General features: G+C 36.1%; 1 protein-coding gene across 13 annotated transcripts in view; it reads left to right on the plus strand.

Annotated features, from left to right (window-relative positions):
- Positions 1-18,601, plus strand: part of PLEKHA1 (pleckstrin homology domain containing A1) — a 57,726-nt gene extending 39,125 nt beyond the window's left edge. For 5 of the 13 annotated variants that reach the window (XM_003825668.6, XM_014346568.3, XM_008951011.4 and 2 more), the window contains 6 exons: positions 2,105-2,248; positions 4,142-4,210; positions 10,444-10,508; positions 11,140-11,203; positions 13,181-13,270; positions 15,873-18,601. In XM_003825668.6, the coding sequence (XP_003825716.1) occupies positions 2,105-2,248; positions 4,142-4,210; positions 10,444-10,508; positions 11,140-11,203; positions 13,181-13,270; positions 15,873-16,187 (747 nt within the window). In that variant the 3' untranslated portion in view covers positions 16,188-18,601. Of the gene's footprint in view, positions 1-2,104; positions 2,249-4,141; positions 4,211-10,443; positions 10,509-11,139; positions 11,204-13,180; positions 13,271-14,514; positions 14,586-15,872 lie in introns of all 13 variants that reach the window. The other 8 variants (XM_008951014.6, XM_063607546.1, XM_055093420.2 and 5 more) reach the window with 2 other exon arrangements.
- Positions 18,602-20,415: the final 1,814 nt, after the last annotated feature.

Below are 20,415 nucleotides of genomic sequence, written 5' to 3' on the forward strand. Positions count from 1 at the left end.
GATGAATTTGTAATGGATATTAAGTTACTAGTAGTTGAGAAACCAAGAATTTTAAAGTAATCAATTGGTATTGCCAAGCTTGGGTATTTTCATTACCAGTGTGCCTTTTGAACTCAAAAGACTTTGACACTTTATAAATCTTTTAAATCAAATTGTATCATTCCCCACATTTTTCATGTCTTTTGCTACGGGAGGGTGATTAGTGGGATTAGAAATCTTACAACATTAATTAATTAATTAACTATTGAGTGCTTTCTTTATGCTTGGCAAAGGGTATGTTAATGAACAGAAATTCCCTGCTGTCATAGAGCATACATTTTCCACCAAAGTTGGATAAAAAAATAAGCTAGGATTGTGTGTTTACTTTTTCCAAAAGTAATGATTTTAAACTATTAACCTTCTGGTTACTATGTACCTAGGTTAAGCTTCTTTCACTGGTATTATGACCTATGTTGACATAAGGGGTAAGACTATTTTCCTGTAGTTGTGTTAAGACACTGTATTAGTTTGTATCTGTGGCTGTTTTAATTTTGTCTAGAGTTAAGATTTTGTTGCATTGTAATTTTGGTATAGATATTTCAGTAGTTTCTAGGATTTTATGGAGGGTATAATTTTATTGCGTCATTTATTTTGTAGTATAGTTTTAAAAATTATAAAATAATATATGTCTATCATAAAAGGCAAAAATTGGTAAATTGGACCTCATCAAAATAAAAAATACTTGCTCTATGAAAGACCTTCTTAAGAGGATGAAAAGAAAAGCTACAAACTGGGAGAAAATATTTGCAAACCACATGTCCAACAAAGGACTTTTATCTAGAACATAGAAAGAACTCAGAACCCAACAGTAAAAAGCCCAAGAAATCCAATTAGAAAATTCATGAACAGATATTTCATCAAAAGATAAAAGATAAACAGATGGTAAGTAAGCACATGAAAAGATGTTCACCATCATTAGCTAGCAGGGAAAAAATACAAATTAAGAGCACAATAAAAGATCACTGCACACCTATCAGAATGGCTGAAATAAAAGTGACGACACAAATGCTGCCAAGGTTGAGGAGAAACATAATCTCTCAGGTGTTGCTGGTGGGAATGAAAATTAGCCACTCTGAAAAACAGTTTAGTGTTTATGTTTTTTTTTTTTTTAATAATAAAAGTAAGCTTGTGATTACTGTACAACCCAGCATTTGCAGGACTAGATGTTTATCGTAGAGAAAGGGAAAATTACGTTCACATAAAAACTTGTGCATGAATGTTGATAGCAGCTTTTTTCCTAATAGCTAAAAGTGGGAAACAACTCAAATGTCCTTTAATGGGTGAACAGTTAAACAACTGGTCATCCATCCATACCATGGAAATATAGCAATAAAAAGGAATGAACTCTAGATACAAGGAACAGTCTGGACGAATCTCTAGAGAATTATGCTGAGTGAAAAAAGATAATCTCAAAAGATAACCTTCTGTATGCTTCCATTTACATTACATTTTCAAAATGTCAAAATTATAGTCTTGGAGAACAGATTAGTGGTTGCCAGGGGATTTAGGGTAGGAACTCTAAAGTTCACAAAGGAGCCTTGGGGTGATGACCAATTCTGGGTCTTAAATGTGGTAGTAGTTACACAGATCTACACATGTGATAAAACTGCATAGAACTGTATAGACACACATAGACGAATGTATGTAAAACTGGTGGAATCTGAATAAAGTTTGTGGGTTGTGCCAATGTCCATTTCTTGTTTTTTGATAATGTTACGCCGTTTCCCTTTGAGGGGAAACTAGTGAAAGGGTACATAGGACCTGTTGTACTTTTTTTGGGCAGCTTCTGGTGAATCCTTATAATTATTTCAAAATAAAAAGTTAACTCCTTCCCCAAAAAAGAGCACTGGTGGCAGGACTTGTGCAAAACAAGAGGAATGGAAATTTCTGCTTTAATCAGTGACAGAAAAATTAAGAGTAAGTATCTCAGATTAATTAGAAAACTCTTCAAAAATCTGTTTCTAACTAATCTAAGGTGGATTTTAAGATTTTCTACTGGGATAATATGAAATAAAAGTATGCTAAACAAGCAAGAAAATAATTTATTTATTTTGCTTCATTTTAGAAAGAAGAAGTAAATGAATGTGGTGAAAGTATTGACAGAAATAATCTGAAACGGTCACAAAGCCATCTTCCTTACTTTACTCCTAAACCACCTCAAGATAGTGCGGTTATCAAAGCTGGATATTGTGTAAAACAAGGAGCAGTGGTGAGTAGCTTAACAAAATACATGAAATAATGAAAAAGGATTACGTTCTAGCAAACTCAAATTAACATGGAAATTGTTTGCTTTATTTTATGAAAGACCCAAAGTGAGAGACCAGCATGCTGAGGAGAGTCAGGAGATAAAATAGGGGATATTCTCTGTTTATAATTCAATGCTGTTATTTGCTTGGTTTGCAGGGGGCCAGGAAAGTTAATGCCCATTACCACTGACTTTCAGTTTAAATGAGCTTTCCTAACAGTTTAATGTTTTAGAAAGTGTTTCTATTCATCTTTACTCATACTCAGGAGTGGGTCAGGGAAAGAGAGCTGTAGTGGGGAGATGGCAGGCCAGGGGCAGGAGAAGGAGTGGTGCCTAGGAGGTCTCTTCCTTGATTAGGCATTGGCCTGACCTCCGTGGTAAGCTCTCTGACCTTGGGCTACTTACTTAACCTCTCAGGCCCTCAGTTTCTGTCTTAAGGAATATCATATAAAACCTACCATCTAGGGTTTTGTTTTGTTTTTGTTTTTTAAGAGATGTAAATAAGAAAGGTGTGTTTCCCTTTGCACAGCACCTGGTACTTAGTAAAAGCTGTTATGGGTTAGCCCAGGTATTCCCATATAATCAGTTCCATGATGAATTTTTTGCAAGAGCAAGTAAATTTACCAATATTTCTAAGGTTGCAACATACCTTAGTATCTAAGCCATTCTTTCTATGTGAACTAAATCTTTAGAATTTCATGAGAAAATTAACTTTAAAGTTTGAAAATGTTTTTCAAGTCTGTGAGTAAAGAAATACTTAAAATTATTTTGGTGGTTCTGTTTGACTTCTCATCACTTTTTGGCAACTCTTAATTTTTTTAAGGCAGCCAGGGGAATGTCCTTTCACCTGTTTGACCTGCTTTAGGCTGAGGAAAATGATGGTGAGGGCAGGGGTTTCTTACTGTACAATGTCTGCAGGTAGAGTCAGAATTCTCATCAGGCTGTGATGCTCAGTTGTGTGTAGATTGAAAGCCCTAATTTACACACAACTGAGGCTCATAGCCTGATGGTTCCTTTTTGTTTTACTCTTAAGTCCAAAATACCAGTCAGAGATATTTAAGTGCTTCTGCAAAAACTGTTATTTTATTGACAAAAAATATTTGTACAAAATAGGTTTACTTTATTAAATATTTAGTGCTTTACTACTATGTATAAAGTACTTGTGGAAGAATTCATACGTTTTTACAGATGGAGAAACTTGATGTGGTTTAATAACATTTCCTGTGTTTGCTCTTTACATGGGGTTGGCGGGGGCGAGGAGTAGGAGGAAGGGGAAGTGCTTTAAAAAAAAAAAAAAGTTTCAACATTAAAAATATGAAATAGGCCAGGCATGGTGGCTCACGCCTGTAATCCCAGCATTTTGGGAGGCCAAGGTGGGCGGATCACCTGAGGTCAGGAGTTTGAGACCAGCCTGACTAACATGGTGAAACCCTGTCTCTACTAAAAATACAAAAATTAGCTGGGCATAGTGATGGGAGCCTGTAATCCCAGCTACTCGAGAGGCTGATGCAGGAGAATTGCTTGAACCCAGAAGGCAGAGGCAGTGAGCCGAGATCGCGCCATTGCACTCCAGCCTGGGTGACAGAGCAAGACTCTGTCTCAAAAAAAAAAAAAGAAAACACACATAAAATCATACAATAAAAGATGAAAGCCAGGCACCAGAAATTGAATTAGGAATTCAAAGCCTGGGTAGCTAGAGAGGGATGAGGTTTAATTTATCGCATCTCTAAGGGAAGTAATGAGATTTTTCACTGCTTGGCATGTCTGATTGTGGGTTCATATCAGGGTAATTAAGTGGTGACTAACATTTGACATTCTTAGAAACACAAGTCTTATGTCTGTGTTCATCTCTGGTAGATGAAAAACTGGAAGAGAAGATATTTTCAGTTGGATGAAAACACAATAGGCTACTTCAAATCCGAACTGGTATGTTGTTACGTCATAAATGTTGCTATAAGAATGTTTGAAAAGTGTTGCAATGTAGTGATTATATATAATTTCTTGTACTGTTCTGTAGTTTTAGAATAAGTCTAGTTTTTAGAGGTAAATATAGTTTATTTGGTTGTGATGCTTTTGGTTAATGATATTTTTCTTAAATACGTTTTTAAGTAAAAAGATCCTATCTTCAAAGCAGCATTCCACCTTGAAAGATCTGAAGATCTCAGAATCCTCTAGTCTATAAATTTCCTCTAAAGGGGCTGTCCTCTTGGGGGGTTAGCCCCACGTGGAGTAGGGAGAGAAGGGCATCCACATGGGGAAGGGGTGGTGGCAGAGATGGGAGAATGGTCACATACACACTGATTGATAAAATCAGGAACTATATTAAGGATAATAGAAGCCAAGTCTTTTCAGAGAAACAATACTTTTTGGTGAATGAATGTATATCTGTATATATGATGAGGAATGAGATATTTACATAGTTTCAAAGTACCTATCTACTAAAATAGGTATTAAGTATTGTACAAGGGGAAAAAGAGTAACATTACAGTGAGGAAAGTGGTGTAAAGAATTCTGTCTGTAAAAGTCAATATTTAACCCTCTGTATTTCTTTCTCTTGAGATTTTCTTTACCTATTTCACATTGACTCGTAAATCACTTCACATAAGATGTTTTTATCTTCCCTGGAGGTAGAATCAGAAATTGAAATTCCCTCTTCGCCTTGTTTGAGTTGCCTCCTTATTTAAAATATTGTAGGGTGATCTGAGTCCTGAAATAGCTTATTGGAGACATTGAATGCAATTCTGTAGTATAAATGTCCATCCTACGTCTTCTTTTTGTATGGGACCTTTGAGAAGGGAACTTATACTTTGTTTGAATGAAGTCACCAGAACAGCATTGTCCATTAGAACTTTCTGCACAAATGGAAATGTGCCGTATCTGTATTGTCCAAGGGCACTAGCTACATGTAGCTGTTGAGTGCTGGAAATGTGGCTAGTGTGACTGAGGAACTGACTTAATTTCATTTTAATTAATTTATATTTACATCATTACACACAATGGCCACTGTATTGGCCAGCAGAGCACTAGTGTATAGGAAGGGAATATTTTAAGATTCACCTCAGGAGTCAGCTCTTCTGGGAAGCTTTTAGACTCTGGGTTAAGTGTCTTCTCTTTATATGCCCTGTGGTACCCTATGCATACTTGTATCATAATGCTCTTCCCAGAGTTTTGCAATCATGTGCATTCTTGTCTTTGCAACTAAATTAAATGAGCTTCTTAAGGGTAAAGACTCTTGTAGTCTTTTATGATCACAGGGCCTGGCACTTGATAGACAATAAGTGTCTTTGAATGAATGAAAAATGGCATAGCATAGCAAGAAATGCCATTTTAGTATGGGGCTTTCTCAAAGCTTAAGAGCCTCAACTGGAAGTAGTAGTTACTTGGTTCAGAAAGTACCTGCCTTGTTGTCTCAGGAGGCTATCCTTGTGCTTGGTTAGCAGGTTGTCTCATAGATTTTAGTTAAAGCCAATACTCCTGGGAAGAGTCATTCATGCAGCAGACATTCATTGAGCTCTCCATGAACCTGGTGCACTGTTCTGGGAACTGAAAATAAAAGAGAATAATTAGCAAAGTTCTCTGGCCTTCAGGAGTTCAGTTTTGGTGGGGAAATTGACGTGTGCCCCCATCATCAACAGTAGTTTTAATAATTAGGAATATTTTTAGTATTTAGAAATTGCAGATAAAGCTGAAAACCTTTAAAGGTCAGTAATTATAACTATACTTAAGTTTTCCTGATTTTACGGAGTATAGTTTATCTCCTATGGTAGTTCTTTGTTCTTCCTCTCAAATTTCACAGAATAATGCCCAGCATACAGGTTTTCAAAACTTAGTATTTCTGTAATAGTTCTTGTTTCAGCTCCCCCTCCCCCAGTTTTAACATTTCTGAAATCTTAGCAGTATGTCTTAGAGTTGCTAAGGACGAGGGGCAGCCAGGCTGCAGCTGTGCTGTAGTTGACTGCTTGCCATATGCACAGTACCTTTGGGTAAAATCCAGAAGACACTGGCATCAGCATGTGCAGAAAAGGGTGCTGGCAGCTTGGGAGGAAATCTCAGGGACACCATGAAACATTCTTAAATACTGCATCACCAACACTCTTTTTGGCACAAAGAATGGCTTGGAGTGAAAAATATGGACATTGGTGGCTCCAAGTCAAAAAGTGATTCAGAAGATCTGGAATCTGAATGTGAAGTCTTAAAAACTGTAACCAGTTTATCTTGTTTATATTTTTCTTTTTTATATATGCTCAAGAATAATATATGATAAAAATGTTTAAAGTGTAAATGGGCTCTTTTATAGAACGTTTTCATCATGGAAAAGTGTAAACATACCCTTTTAGTAGATAGAAATAATACATGGAACCTGCATATACCCATCACCTAGATGTCATAATTGTTAACACATGGCTCAGCTCGTCTTGTTTCTTCTGTTTCACCACCCACTTCCTGCTTCATATTTTGAGGCAAATCCTAGATGTCTCCCATTTCATCTGTAAATATCTCAGTGTGTATCTCTAAAAGATCATTTAAAAATTTTAAAAATAAGTATAAAAGACTTAAGTGCACAGCCGAAAAATTGGTGAAAATATTTGCAACATGTATTAGAGATAAAACTTACAAGGAATCTTAAAAACTGAGGGGATTTTTCCTCGCCTACTTTGCTCTCTTTTCCTTCCATCAATCCGAAACGACTCAGACTCCAATTTATTAGGTGAGGCAAAGCAACATAGGCATCCAAGAGGAACCAGTGTAGCTTTGTGTGGGTGTCAGAGCCCATGCAGGACAAGGAGGCTGTCCTCTTGGGGGGTTAGCCCCACGCGGAGTAGGGAGAGAAGGGCATCCACATGGGGAGGGGTGGTGGCAGAGATGGGAGAATGGTCACATACACACTGATTGATAACATCAAGAACTATATTAAGGATAATAGAAGCCAAATCTTGTCAGAGAAACAATACTTTTTGGTGAATGGATGTATATCTGTATGTATGATGAGGAATGAAATATTTACATAGTTTCAAAGTACCTGTCTACTAAAATAGGTATTAGGTATTGTACAAGGGGGAAAAGAATAACATTACAGTGAGGAAACCTGGCGGATACCACTTTACTCAGGTTGGTCAGATGATTAAAGTGAATGTCATTGGTAATGAGGTAAATTGAAATCACCTGACAGGATAGTGGAAAACGAAGACAGCATCACTTCTGTGAAATCCCTGCCCAAGGTATGTAATCAGAATCCCATCATGAGGCACACCCAAATGAGGGACATTCTACAAAATAACTACCTTGCAATCTTCATAGAGTGAAGATTATGAAAGTCAAGGAATAATGAGGAACTGTTCCAGACTGAGGGAAAGAAAATATTTGACAAGCAGATGGTATTCGTGCTTCTGAACTGAATTCTTTTGCTCTAATAAAAGACATTTTGGGCACAGTTTTCTGATTCTGATGATTGTATTGTGATTATGTAAGAGAATGTAGGAAAAGTATTCAGGGGTAGTGTGGGACAGGTCAGCAACTCACTCTGAAATGGTTCAGGAAAATCAGTTCTTTATGCTGTATTTTCAATCCTTGTATAAATTCGTGTTTGTTTCAAAGATTAAAAAAAGAGAGAAAATGGAGGGGAAAATACCTGGTAGGCAAATGAACAAAAGACATGAATAGGCAATTCATTTAAAAATTAAAATAGGTCTTAAAATATTTAAAAAAATTCAGCATCACTGATAATTAGAGAAATGCAAATTAAAACTGCAATGAAATATTCTCATCTGTCATGAGAAGGTTGTGGCTGAGTTAAGAGATTGGCAAATCCCCACCCACCCTGCCCAAAAGCAACTGTAAATGCCATTCTGTAAACAAAAGGAATCAGGAACCCTTGGTGATGTGACTGATTTCAGAGCTGGGGCAGATAAAGTACAAGCTGAGCTCAGAAAGTGAAGTTGTGCCAGAGGATAAGGAAGTGGCTCAGAGAATGAATGGAACATGTCAAAAGGACACAGAAATTACCTTGAAGGAGCTGACCAAAATGCAGACAATTTAAACAACAAAATAAGTAATGATAGTAATGGAATATAACCCGTAGAATAAAAATGAGTCATAAATAAATAAATGGAGAAGGAAAAATATTTCCTTAGAGTAAAATTCTATTTAATATATGTAGATGGATTGATGGGGTTAGAAAAATCACCATTTGGCAGCCACTAGTAATGGTTTCAGGCAGGAGTTTTCAGGGTTTGATAAAACTAGTTGCAAAATTATGATGGGAAACCTGGTATTACTATAGGTTCCAGGTATCTCCCCACAAGATACTTAACAGTGACGAAGGGAAAAAGTAATTTTACAGCTACTGGCAAACATGACCTTAAGCAACAGATCAGGGTTAACACACCAGTGACAGGACAAGCCACCATCGGGTGTGTACCTCCTAATAGTGGTCCGCTGAGAAGAACAGTGTCATGTCTGTGGCTTCCTGTCAAAAGTGTATAATCTGAATCTCAGCACGAATAACAGGCAAACCCAGACTGGGAGGTGTTCTACAAAAATAACTGGCCTGCACTTCTTTAAACTCTGAAAAACGAATGAAGAACTATTCCACAGTTAAAGGCGACATGACAGCTACATACATGGTATGATCCTGGATTTAACTCTGGATCAGAAAATGGTTTTTGTGCTGTAAAGAATACAGGTAGGGCAATTAATGAAATCTGAAGATGGTCTGTAGATTATAGTATTGCATCAGTGTTGAGTTTCCAGTTTTCATAATTGCACTGTGGTTATGCAAGAGCACATCCATGTTTTAGGAAATACACACTGAAGCGTTTAGTAAAGGTACATCATATTTACAACTTAACCTTCAAGCATTTCAGGAATCTATATATATACATATACTCTCTCACACACATATATAAACATAAACAGATAATGATAAAGCAAATGTAAAATATCAACAGTTTCTAGAAAACAAGGTGTAGGTTATGCAGAAATTCTTTGTACTGTTTTTCTCAGTCTCTTATTAAGTGTGAAATTATTTCAAAATTAAACTATTTTGTAAAACTTTTTTAAAAAGATCTATGATTTTTTTTTTTTTTTTTTTTAAAAAGCACTCCCAGCTGGGCGCGGTGGCTCACACCTGTAATCCTAGCATTTTGGGAGGCCAAGGTGGGCAGATCACCAGAGTTCAGGAGTTTGAGACCAGCCTAGCCAACATGGTAAAACCCCATCTCTACTAAAAGTACAAAAATTAGCTGGGCGTGGTGGCAGGCGCCTGTAATTTCAGCTACTTGGGAGGCTGAGACAGGAGAATCCCCTTGAACCCAGGAGGCGGAGGTTGCAGTGAGCCAAGATCGCACCATTGCACTCTAGCCTGGGCAACAAGAGCGAAACTCCATCTCAAAAAACAAACAAAAAAAAAAAAGACAACAACACTCTGTCATGGTTTAGTTTTATTTTTGGTGCTACATAAAGTAATGGTATGTCTTAATCTCACGCTGTCATATTCAATGAAATATGTATATTGTATTTTATGGAATGTATACTAGAAATATACTATTAGGAACCAGTTTTATATTTGTATCTTATATCTACTTTGTAACCTTGGGTGAGATACTTAACATGTCTAATCTGCAGTTTCAGCACATGAATAGTAGTACATGTGTTGTAGGGTTGGGGAAAGTGTGAGATAAAACATTTAAAAGCTAGCAGATGTCTCAGCACTTAGTAAACATTCAATTTTGTATTTATATAAAAGTGATATTTGTAAAATCACAAATTTAAGTCAAAGAAGCAGGATGTGCACTTGCTCTGCTGCCTTGTGTATCAAAGTGACATTCTAGAAAAGGAGATGCTGCGCATACTGGTACGTGGGTCCGTCGGGGAAAGTCTGATGGCTAATAGCTTTTAATTAGCTACACTGCCCTTAAGGCCAGAAAGAATGTGAATAAGGGCCGTATGCAGTTTTTCTTGTTTCAAACAACAGTGTATATAAGGTTATAGTGTTTGAGCTATTCAGATGCTGGATGGTTTAAGAAGGTAGATTTATTTCTGAGATGTGCTTCAGAAAAGAAGTGTGATTTTCACATGGGTCTCCAAATAAGACAGCTAACCTTTGAAAGGATTTTAAGAATAAACATCATGTAACTGTTTTTTTTTTTTTTTTTTGCCAGGAAAAGGAACCTCTTCGCGTAATACCACTTAAAGAGGTTCATAAAGTCCAGGAATGTAAGCAAAGGTAAGGAACCGCTCTGACTTGATGCCTGGCACAAGTTATAAACACAGAATAGTGCCTTAGTTTGAGTAATGTACTTACAGATTACATTTTTCCATATTAATTGTAGTTATTTTTAACTCTTTGTAGTTGAGATACAGTAGAATTTTCAAAACCCTCAGAGTAAAGTATTGAACTACTTTGTTCATTTGAAAACTAAAAATTAGGAAAGAATCCTTTATTTGTTTCTTTGAAAACTAAAAATACAGAAACAGCTTACAATGGAAAGGAATAAATTTAATGTGAACAACTTATGGTTAGGCCATCAGATTTGACAAATTGATGTATTAAGTGTTTAAAAGATGCAGTAGAATAGAGCTTCACAAGAAAATGTGTTAGCTGTGACAGTGTTTCACCAAACTGATTACTAAAAACTCTGAACTTTAAAGTTGCTTTGTGAACTTTTTCTAAAAGTAAAACTACATGAAATATGTAAAATCTTACATTAAAATAAATGGGAAAAGATAATTTGGGTTTGCTAAATCGGTGCTTTACCTCATTTATTTATTGACGCATACTGGGTACTGGGTAAACAAATGAAAGAGAAACTCAAACAACTGCTATTTAAGTATAATTGGATTTTTTTTTCATACAGCGACATAATGATGAGGGACAACCTCTTTGAAATTGTAACAACGTCTCGAACTTTCTATGTGCAGGTAAGATGCTTATTTGGCAATTAATAGATCCTCCTAAAAAGAAATTAATAATTTTAGAGGTGAAATAAACATAAATAAGCTTGTTGCACTTGAGGTTAAAAAATATGACAACTGTAATTCACCAGCTTAATAAAAGGGTACTTTATATAGAGTTATTGGTGGGGTTATATGTTCAGGAAGTGGGAGTATTTGTTATGAATTAGTGAACTAGAACTAAGTATTTAGAGAAAGGGAAATGCTTTTAATTTAGATGTTAAGTGTGTACTTTCAAGTTGGATTATTTTTGCACATATTTTAGAATTTTGATTTTTCTATTATATCATTTTTTGGTAACCTTATTAAAAAAACCCATAGTAAAAGTAGATTTATATAGTTTCACTAATAGTAGGCATCCTGTATTTAAGTTTAAATTGTACTTTTTGCATACCTCATTGAATTATTTAAATGGAAAATTTTAAAAAAAGATTTGGGCCGGCTGTGGTGGCTCACACCTGTAATCCCAGCACTTTGGGAGGCCAAGGCAGGCACATTGCTTGAGTCCAGGAGTTCGAGACCAGCCTGGGCAACATGGCAAAACCCCATCTCTACTAAAAATACAAACATTAGCCAGCTGTGGTGGTGCAGGCTTGTAATCCTAGCAACTTGGGAGGCTGAGGCACGAGAATCGCTTGAACCCAGGAGGTGGTTACAGTGAGCTGAGATCGTGTTACTGCACTCCAGCCTGGGTGACAGAGACCCTGTCTCAAAAAAAAAAAAAAAAAAAAAAAATCAAAAAGGGATGATTTGTTTTTGTTTTATTGAAGTTAAATATGCTTATTCCAGAAAACTTGGAAAATATAGAAAGATTTCAGAAAAATGTGGTTTATAAAACATTCAGTCCCACATTGAGGCAACCATTCTTATGATTTTGCTCCCTTTCTTAAGGTATATATTTTTGTAATAGGTGGGGTCATACTAAATATAGTGTTATATCCTATTTGTTTCATATATTGTTATTTTTTTCCCATGTCATTAAAAATTATCTGAAAACCTTTTAGAACTGCCCCATACTCCATTGATGTTCCACCAGTAAATTGTGTCTGTATTACTCTGTTGCTGTATTGTGTCTGTGTTACTCTGTTCATGTGCATAGTTTTTGTACATTTACTGTAATAAAATGATGAAAAACATCTTTGTGCATTACTTTGCCTGATTTCTTTAGGGTAAGTTTCTAGATCGAGATTAACTATCAGAGCATGACCCTTTCTATTTTGTCAAATTGATTTCTAGAATTGTGTTTCCATTAGTAATGAATGAAGTATACTCTACCTTTGGCTACTTGTAGTTTTTTTTTTTTTTTTTAGTCTTTGTTAATATTACTTATTCAAAAATATCCTGCATTTTAAACTTTTTCATATTTCTAGATTCTAGAAGTGTAAGGGATTCTAGAATCTAGAAACAAGAGGCAGTATCTCTGCACCCCGATTGGGGCCTTATTTAATTGGATTAATTTCATAGTAAGGTTTAAAATTCACATTGAAAGCCAGACGTATCTGTCAATACTTATTGTAGGATTTAGGGTACTACTAGAAATTATTTCCAGAAAAATATGTAAAAGAATGTCAGAATTTTTAAAAATTACACAACTACATAAATATTCTTGTAGCAGATTCAGACAGTGTAGCAGTAGGTAGAGTGAAATAAGAAGGGTTTTTCTTGGACTTCCTCCTCTCCTTGTTTTCTCTCTGGAGGTATTCATTATTGACGCCTGTTGATGGGTCTGATCTTGACATTGAAGTGCTCAATTTATGTCTCTGTGTAGTTAAGACCTAGCAAAACCTGGCTTTAAAAAAATGATTTCTAAATTTTTTGGAAACAGTTGCCTTAGAGTGATTTTGTTGATGACAGTATTTTAAGTTATCAAAATAAATACATTGGCTTTATAGAAGTAGGTGATTTTGAGAAAAAATTGTTTGAATGAGTTCTTTTTTCCTTTAGGCTGATAGCCCTGAAGAGATGCACAGTTGGATTAAAGCAGTCTCTGGCGCCATTGTAGCACAGCGGGGTCCCGGCAGATCTGCATCTTCTGTAGGTTTCCTGCTCTCTGGGGTGATACTCCCTTGCGTCTCCCCCATCCTATCAAATTTCCTCTCTCCCAATCCATCCGGTTTCTTTCTTTATTGAGATTTATTTGCCTGTTGACTTTTATACCAATTGGACTTGCAAAAAATAATGCATTTCTAATTTAATGCTTCCTTGTAGTATTATGTATACATAACTTTCTGTGCATTGTATTGTGTTAAATGCACAAGTAGGGCAACTAAAGAATGAACATTTCCTTGCTTTGTTTTAGGAGTTCTTACTTGTCAGTAGCTCTAGATTTGGCATAATCTGACAGATTCTTAGTATGGTGTGTGATCAGGATCATGTAAGACTTTTAGTTGTAGCGTTACACAGTTTTGTGAACGTCTCAATTTCCTCTTTACTTCCTCTGATTTCAGTTCAGGTTTTTTGGTTTTCTTTTGTTTTTTACCTTTGGCTTAACCATGCCATAAGATCACTGAGCAGCTGGGGCCTTAAATGCAGTTCAGTGCTCCCAGTGTTTCCATTTCATGCTTTAATTCTCATTTTAAAACCTGCTTTAACAGCCTGCTTCTGAAAACTACCATAATTATCTTTGTGGTAGTATGATAATAAAATTGAAATACAACTAAACATTCTGCTCAGAAATATTTTTTTAAAAGATTTTTCTTGTGTTCAAGTACATAAGAATTAGATTTGCATTTGGAATACTTTGGCCACTGATCTCAGGTCTGAAAATTTAAAGTATCTTAAAATGTAACACTGCCATCTGCGGAAAGTAGTCTCACATGTAGCATGATAGCCTTTATTATCTAGATTTACTATGACATATATGCTAGTTACTTACACTTTTAATATTTTTTTCTGATAGTATTATAATACTGCCTTTTATTAGTTTTCTGGTAGTGATAACTACAGATAAATAAATAGAAATCAATGTTTCTGATTTCTTAGTTGTTAAGTCATTCTCTCTTTATATCCTTTTTGAAATATCTAAGAAGTCACTTTCATAGATGTTCATTTTGTAACTGCCTGTATTTTATGTGACTTTTTCAGCAGTCAAGTATGAGACTCTCTGCAAAAACAATGTCTGTTGGGAAGAGGAAAAGTTGGAGAAGGATGTTTGTGTTTTGTGCTTTGTGGTGGGGGCAAATTGGACTATCTAGCTATGACTGTCAGCACAACTTTCTCTTTTCCTCCCTCTACCCAGTATAGGTTAACTCTAATCTTAGCTTTGCACTGTGTTCCAGATGCGGCAGGCCAGAAGGCTGTCGAACCCTTGTATACAGAGGTATACATCAAGAGCTGGTGAATGCAGCACGTATGTGGGCTCTCACGCAAACGTGCCTTCTTAGTGGAGGGCCCAGACTTACTACTTACAACTGATCATAGAAAGTTGAGTTAACCAAACTGCCTTTTGCAGTTATCATAACTGATTTTGTCAATACTAACGCAAACTGTTTCACTGTAGTCATCAGGTTGGATATGTGTATTTAAAAATAAAAAATAAAACATACAACTTTACTAACAGAAAGAGACATTAACATATAAAAATTAATATACTCAACTGCTGCAAGAGTTTCAATTTTATATTATGTATTTAAAAATTTTTAAGATACAATACTTACGAAATGCACCATTGTTCTAATAATATATGCAAACTAATGCATGCATATGCATTGGATAAACTGTACATTACTATAGTTTGCATGGCATTTAAAAATCTCTGAAATTTAGCCATCTAATAGGACTCTGTAGTGTTTTGGTAATTTGTAGCACTTTGATTTCAAAGCCACTGGTATCATAAATGAATATAATATACTAGTATATAGCAATGTATTTAGAATGGTCATATTTAAGGATATTTTCAGATTTGATCTAGTTAGAAGCATATTGAAATTAACATTCTCAACTACTAATTATTTCACCACAGTTTAAAATGTGATAAATGTGTACCCTTTGTTACCTTTAAAATATTAAGCCATATGAATATATGACCTATTCAGAACTAAAATTAAGTAAAAAATGAAAAGACTGTGCTATTATTGGTTGCAGTGAAATTCAGGGAAGTAAAAACTAAGTCTTATCAGCAGAATAATGTTTGAAAGATGATTCGTGCTTATCAAAGAAATATGGCCTTTCATTGTTATAGTCTATATTTTAATTTTTTTCATTCTAAAATATGTGGGATAATTCCTAGTGTTGACTGAGAATGTACTCTTAAATAAAATGATACAGCTGGGAGGTTCTCTTTTAAACACAGTTCAGTTGCAGCTGGAACACTGTATTTCAGTTTAGGTTGGCTGAATCTTCAAAGTGTCATAGGCTGCCAAATTCAGCTTTGGTGACGGAACTGGTTTCCCAGTGGAAATGGTTTTTGGCTATCATTGCTTTAAACTCACCTCTAAAAACACGTTGCTTTGGGAAAGAACTTGCACATTTATGCTGCATGGCTTCTGCTGCTGCCTTTGTGTGTGTGTGTGTGTGTGTGTGTGTGTGTGTGTGTGTGTGTGTGTTTTATTTGTTTTTCAGAGAATCAAGTCTCACACTGAGTTACTAACCTGGTCATGAGTGACTGACCGTGTCTGACTGCCACTCCTTTTTGCAGGAGCATCCCCCCGGTCCTTCAGAATCCAAACACGCTTTCCGTCCTACCAACGCAGCCGCCGCCACCTCACATTCCACAGCCTCTCGCAGCAACTCTTTGGTCTCAACCTTTACCATGGAGAAGCGAGGATTTTACGAGTCTCTTGCCAAGGTCAAGCCAGGGAACTTCAAGGTCCAGACTGTCTCTCCAAGAGAACCAGCTTCCAAAGTGACTGAACAAGCTCTGTTAAGACCTCAAAGTAAAAATGGCCCTCAGGAAAAAGATTGTGACCTAGTAGACTTGGACGATGCGAGCCTTCCGGTCAGTGACGTGTGAGGCAGAAGCACACGGAGCCTGCCTGCCTCTGCCGTCCTCAGTTTCCTTTCATGAGGCTTCTAGCCAAAGATGATAAAGGGGGAAATGGTTTTTAGTGCGTATATTATACTGCCTCTTAGGTGTACTCTTTATAAGCTGGTAAACCAAGAATCTAGGGAGTGGCCAAACTAAATATAATTTCTTTAAAAAAGAAAGAAAAAGGAAAAATCCAAAATATCTCAGTATCATCTGTCTGAAGCATTGTGTGTTCTCATTCGGGTGGTAACAATGTATGTGTAATATTTTTTTCTTAGTGATTTTGACAGTTTAAATGTTTAACAACTTAAAACATTAAAAATGCTTATTAATAACTTTGGTCATTTAAAAAATGCTACAATGACTTCCTATTAAAGGTTCAATATTTACACATTCTTATTGGTTGATATTACCACATGAAATATTGCCAGACCAAGATACCTAAACTCATGATGTCTGTGGTGCTGTAAAATTTATACTAAAATGTGGACTATTTTGAAATTATAACCATTTTTGATGCCCTGAATCTTGAGGTGACTTATTTTGCATAGAGGATATGGATAGACCAACAGTAAGGGTTGTGGGTTATACCGGCATAGAGAAAAGAAGAAAACTAGAATTGAAACAACTGTGTCTTAGACATTTGTTTGAAAAAGCTTCATCAGGCCTTGGAGCAGTCACTGCTTTATTCCGCAAAAATTATTTGGTAGGAAATTTTTGGGAGATCTGATTTTCTTATCCAAGTTTTGTAAATAGTTGTTATTTCTATATTTGGATTGGTGAAAGACCTCAAGTTTATATGTAAAGACATAACTGCCCTTAGTCATGAAATTGTTGTGACCTCTACTTTTTGTCACTAATAGCCTATATTCAAGTGCCTGTGTTTTTTCATCTTGTTTAGGAATGTTTTGAGATTAATGTGCTTAAAAGTCCTACGTGACTGATTTTAAACATTGTGATAAAATTAATTTTCAGTAGAATAGTTGAATGTGTTAAGATAGGATTTTATGTTAGAGATACCAGAATGCTGGTATTCTACTACCTGTGCAATATATATGTTTTAAAAAACAAATTTGAGAATACATTTAATCATAGGGATATAGATATAAGCACCTCTCTAAAGAATCTTTAGTTTCCGACGTTGAATTATAGACCAGTTTGAGTAAGTACCGCTTTTTTTTTTTTTGGAGACGGGCTCTCGCTCTGTTGCTCAGGCTGGAGTGCAGTGGCGTGATCTCAGCTCACTACAGCCTCCACCTCCTGGGTTCAAACAGTTCTGCTGCCTCAGCTTCCCGAGTAGCTAGGATTACAGGTGCATGCCACCACACCTGGCTAATTTTTGTATTTTAGTAGAGATGGGGTTTCACCATGTTGGCCAGGCTCGTCTCGAACTCCTGACTTCAGGTGATCCACCCATCTCAGCCTCCCAAAGTGCTGGGATTACAGGCATGAGCCACCATGCCCGGCCCATAAGTACCGTTTTTGAGGTTCAGTCTTAAACATTTGCTTTAAGAAAACAGTCTTGAATTTCACATGCTGCTATTTTTATATTTTGCCATTTTACAGTACTGTTTTGTTTTGAATTCATGCATATCATTGAAAATTTCTCGTTTTCATTTTCTTAGATGACTTCTTGTCTGAGACAGAAAAATTTCCTACTACAGCAGTGCGGTCCAGAGGTTAAGATGTATTAGAATTATACAATATCAGTTTAAAAATCTGTATGCATAAAGAATGCACCACTCAACTTTTTTATTCATAAGCTAATATTTTTTTAAAGTTATATTAAGATTTTTTCTCTTTTGCAGCTACACTTGAAAGTGATAGAATAAAGAGATTTTAATGAGTTATCACTTTTTCAGCTGATATATTCATTTTAATGGCTTTTTTGAAAGTTCCTTTTTCATGAACACACCCGAGAAATCTTAAATAGACACTTTGCAATATTTAAGAACCTAATGCTGTTTAATTTTGGTACAGCTTCCACATTGCATGTTCACTTTAGTATTTGCAATTTGATATATTTCATGGTGGCAAAATATTAGCTCTGTTTTGGGACATTTTAAAATAGAACTATCCTTGTTCGATAGCATAGGAAAATGTTCTGGTGATTGTCAGGGTCTCCTAATATTTATCTCAATTCTTTTATAAGTCTATGGAAATTATTTAATTATTTTAAAACGTACACACTTTTCTTGTAAATATGTCACATCTGAGTTCAAAAAAATTACTTTGAATACCTTAATATTTGCTGCATTTTTTTCTGTATATATAACATGTCTTCTTTCAGAATGGGAATATATGTGTGCCTCCCAACATTTACTGTTAAAGTGTGTTATCTTTATATGTCAAACTGGTTGAACACTGTAATGACTTGAGAATAAACTGCACAGAGTTTATTCTGACTTATTTCTCATTTTGTTTGGTTCAGCCCTTGTGTGAAGAAGTAAATACAATGATTAGGGATGTGTTTGGTTAATTGACTTCAGTTTACATATTTAAGGACAGAGTAATTATTTGGTCATCTTTGCAAGAATAAGAAACTTCAGATCTGTGAATTCTTAATGCATCCCTGCATGTGAATTTATAGAAGGAAAAATGATTTTTTTTTGATAGGGGAAAGAACTTGCTTATTTTTCTTAATTAAAAAACATGTTCTCAAAAGCAGAATTATCATATGTTAGCCTCAGAGCATCGTGTGCATCATCTGGGCTGCTTACAGTGCTCCATGATTATTTAGACGGCATGATAAAGGCGGAAAGCAGAGGGCATCTTAATCTCCGGATGGGCAGTTGAGATGCACTCAAAAAACTATGTCGGGTGTTAGAGGCTGCTCCTTGCAAACGTTCCCTATTGGTGATAAATATTCCACGTCTGTTGCGGTGAACACCATATACAGGGCCTAGTGCAGTGCTTGGTGCACTTGGTAAAGCTTAAATACTTCTCCAGTGAGGACAAGGCATTACTGTAGAATGTGTGAACTTCCCGCATTAGAGAAAAGTGTATACCTATTTGTTAGATAAATTGTACTTTTGAATTTCTGGAATATTCTTTCCTTAAAGCAACTTGCCTTCAATGATTTGAGATACCTTCTTTTGCCTGTTGTGTCTAATCCATTGTCAGATCCTGCTGCTTTTCCCTGGCATGTTCATACCTTGTTCTCTGAAATTCAGCCGGGAATGACTTTGAACCAGTATGTCTGCTCACCTATTCATGTCCTGTTGGGGCTCTCCTGGACTACCCTATTCCTGTCATTGTGCAGGGTAGGTATCAAAGTAGACATCTTCATCTGTTGCCTTTTCCTGAAAAGCTGAATGACGACTTAAAGATCAGCTAGGCCAAGCCCCCACCATCAATGCTAACTGAGATAAATTGAGACCCCAGAAAGGAGGAGGATTTGCCTGGCCCATGGGGCACGTTAGCAACGAAGCTGTAACTGTTGGCTTCTCACTGTACTTGGGAGCATCATTAGGATCTATGCCCAGGGTGTAGCTAGAGTAATCCAGCCAAATATACCAGGTTGCTTCCTAATAACCTATGGCATTCCGCACTTCCTCTCCAAAACACATAGGCTTAGTGTTCTTTTTTTTTTCTCAGTCTCTTTTTCTGAAGGCCATTTGTTGTGTGAAATGGCTTTCTTCATCTTAGACCTTCAGATCTCTGTTGAATCAAGTGACTTGTGAATGTCTAGCCATGCAACAGCAGCTCACGTACTTCCTGTGTGTGTTCTAATATGCTGCTTCTACAAATGGATGGGATACATTGTCCTAGAATGCAAGGACCTTGAGGTTTGTGTCTGCGTTTCACCTGTTAGGTTTTCTATAGTTCTGTTAGACCATGGATATGTTTATGTTTGATACCCCTTTATTGCAGCATGTTCAGCACTTTCAAAAAGGAGAGCATTTAGTATTTGGTTCTATTTAGGAAGGGCTTTTAATTATTTCCAAGAACTTATCTAGGTTTAGCAAATGAAGCTTTAATTTTTTTAGTATGTCCTACCTATTTTTCTGAAATATTATTTTCTTACCAAAAGTGCCATTGCGTGTGTAAGCCATGTTTTCTTGTTCACGCCAGCCATGGGAGGTGATAATAGCCTGGGTAACAATTTCAGTCATACTTGTCCAGGAGCCTGCTTCCTTGAAAGTGACTGATGTTCCAGTGTTCCTTTCTTTCCCATTGGGTCTTGGACACCTGATTGTTACCATGGTGTTTG

This window comes from Pan paniscus, chromosome 8 (assembly GCF_029289425.2).
Source record: "Pan paniscus chromosome 8, NHGRI_mPanPan1-v2.0_pri, whole genome shotgun sequence".
NCBI classification, from domain to species: domain Eukaryota; kingdom Metazoa; phylum Chordata; class Mammalia; order Primates; family Hominidae; genus Pan; species Pan paniscus.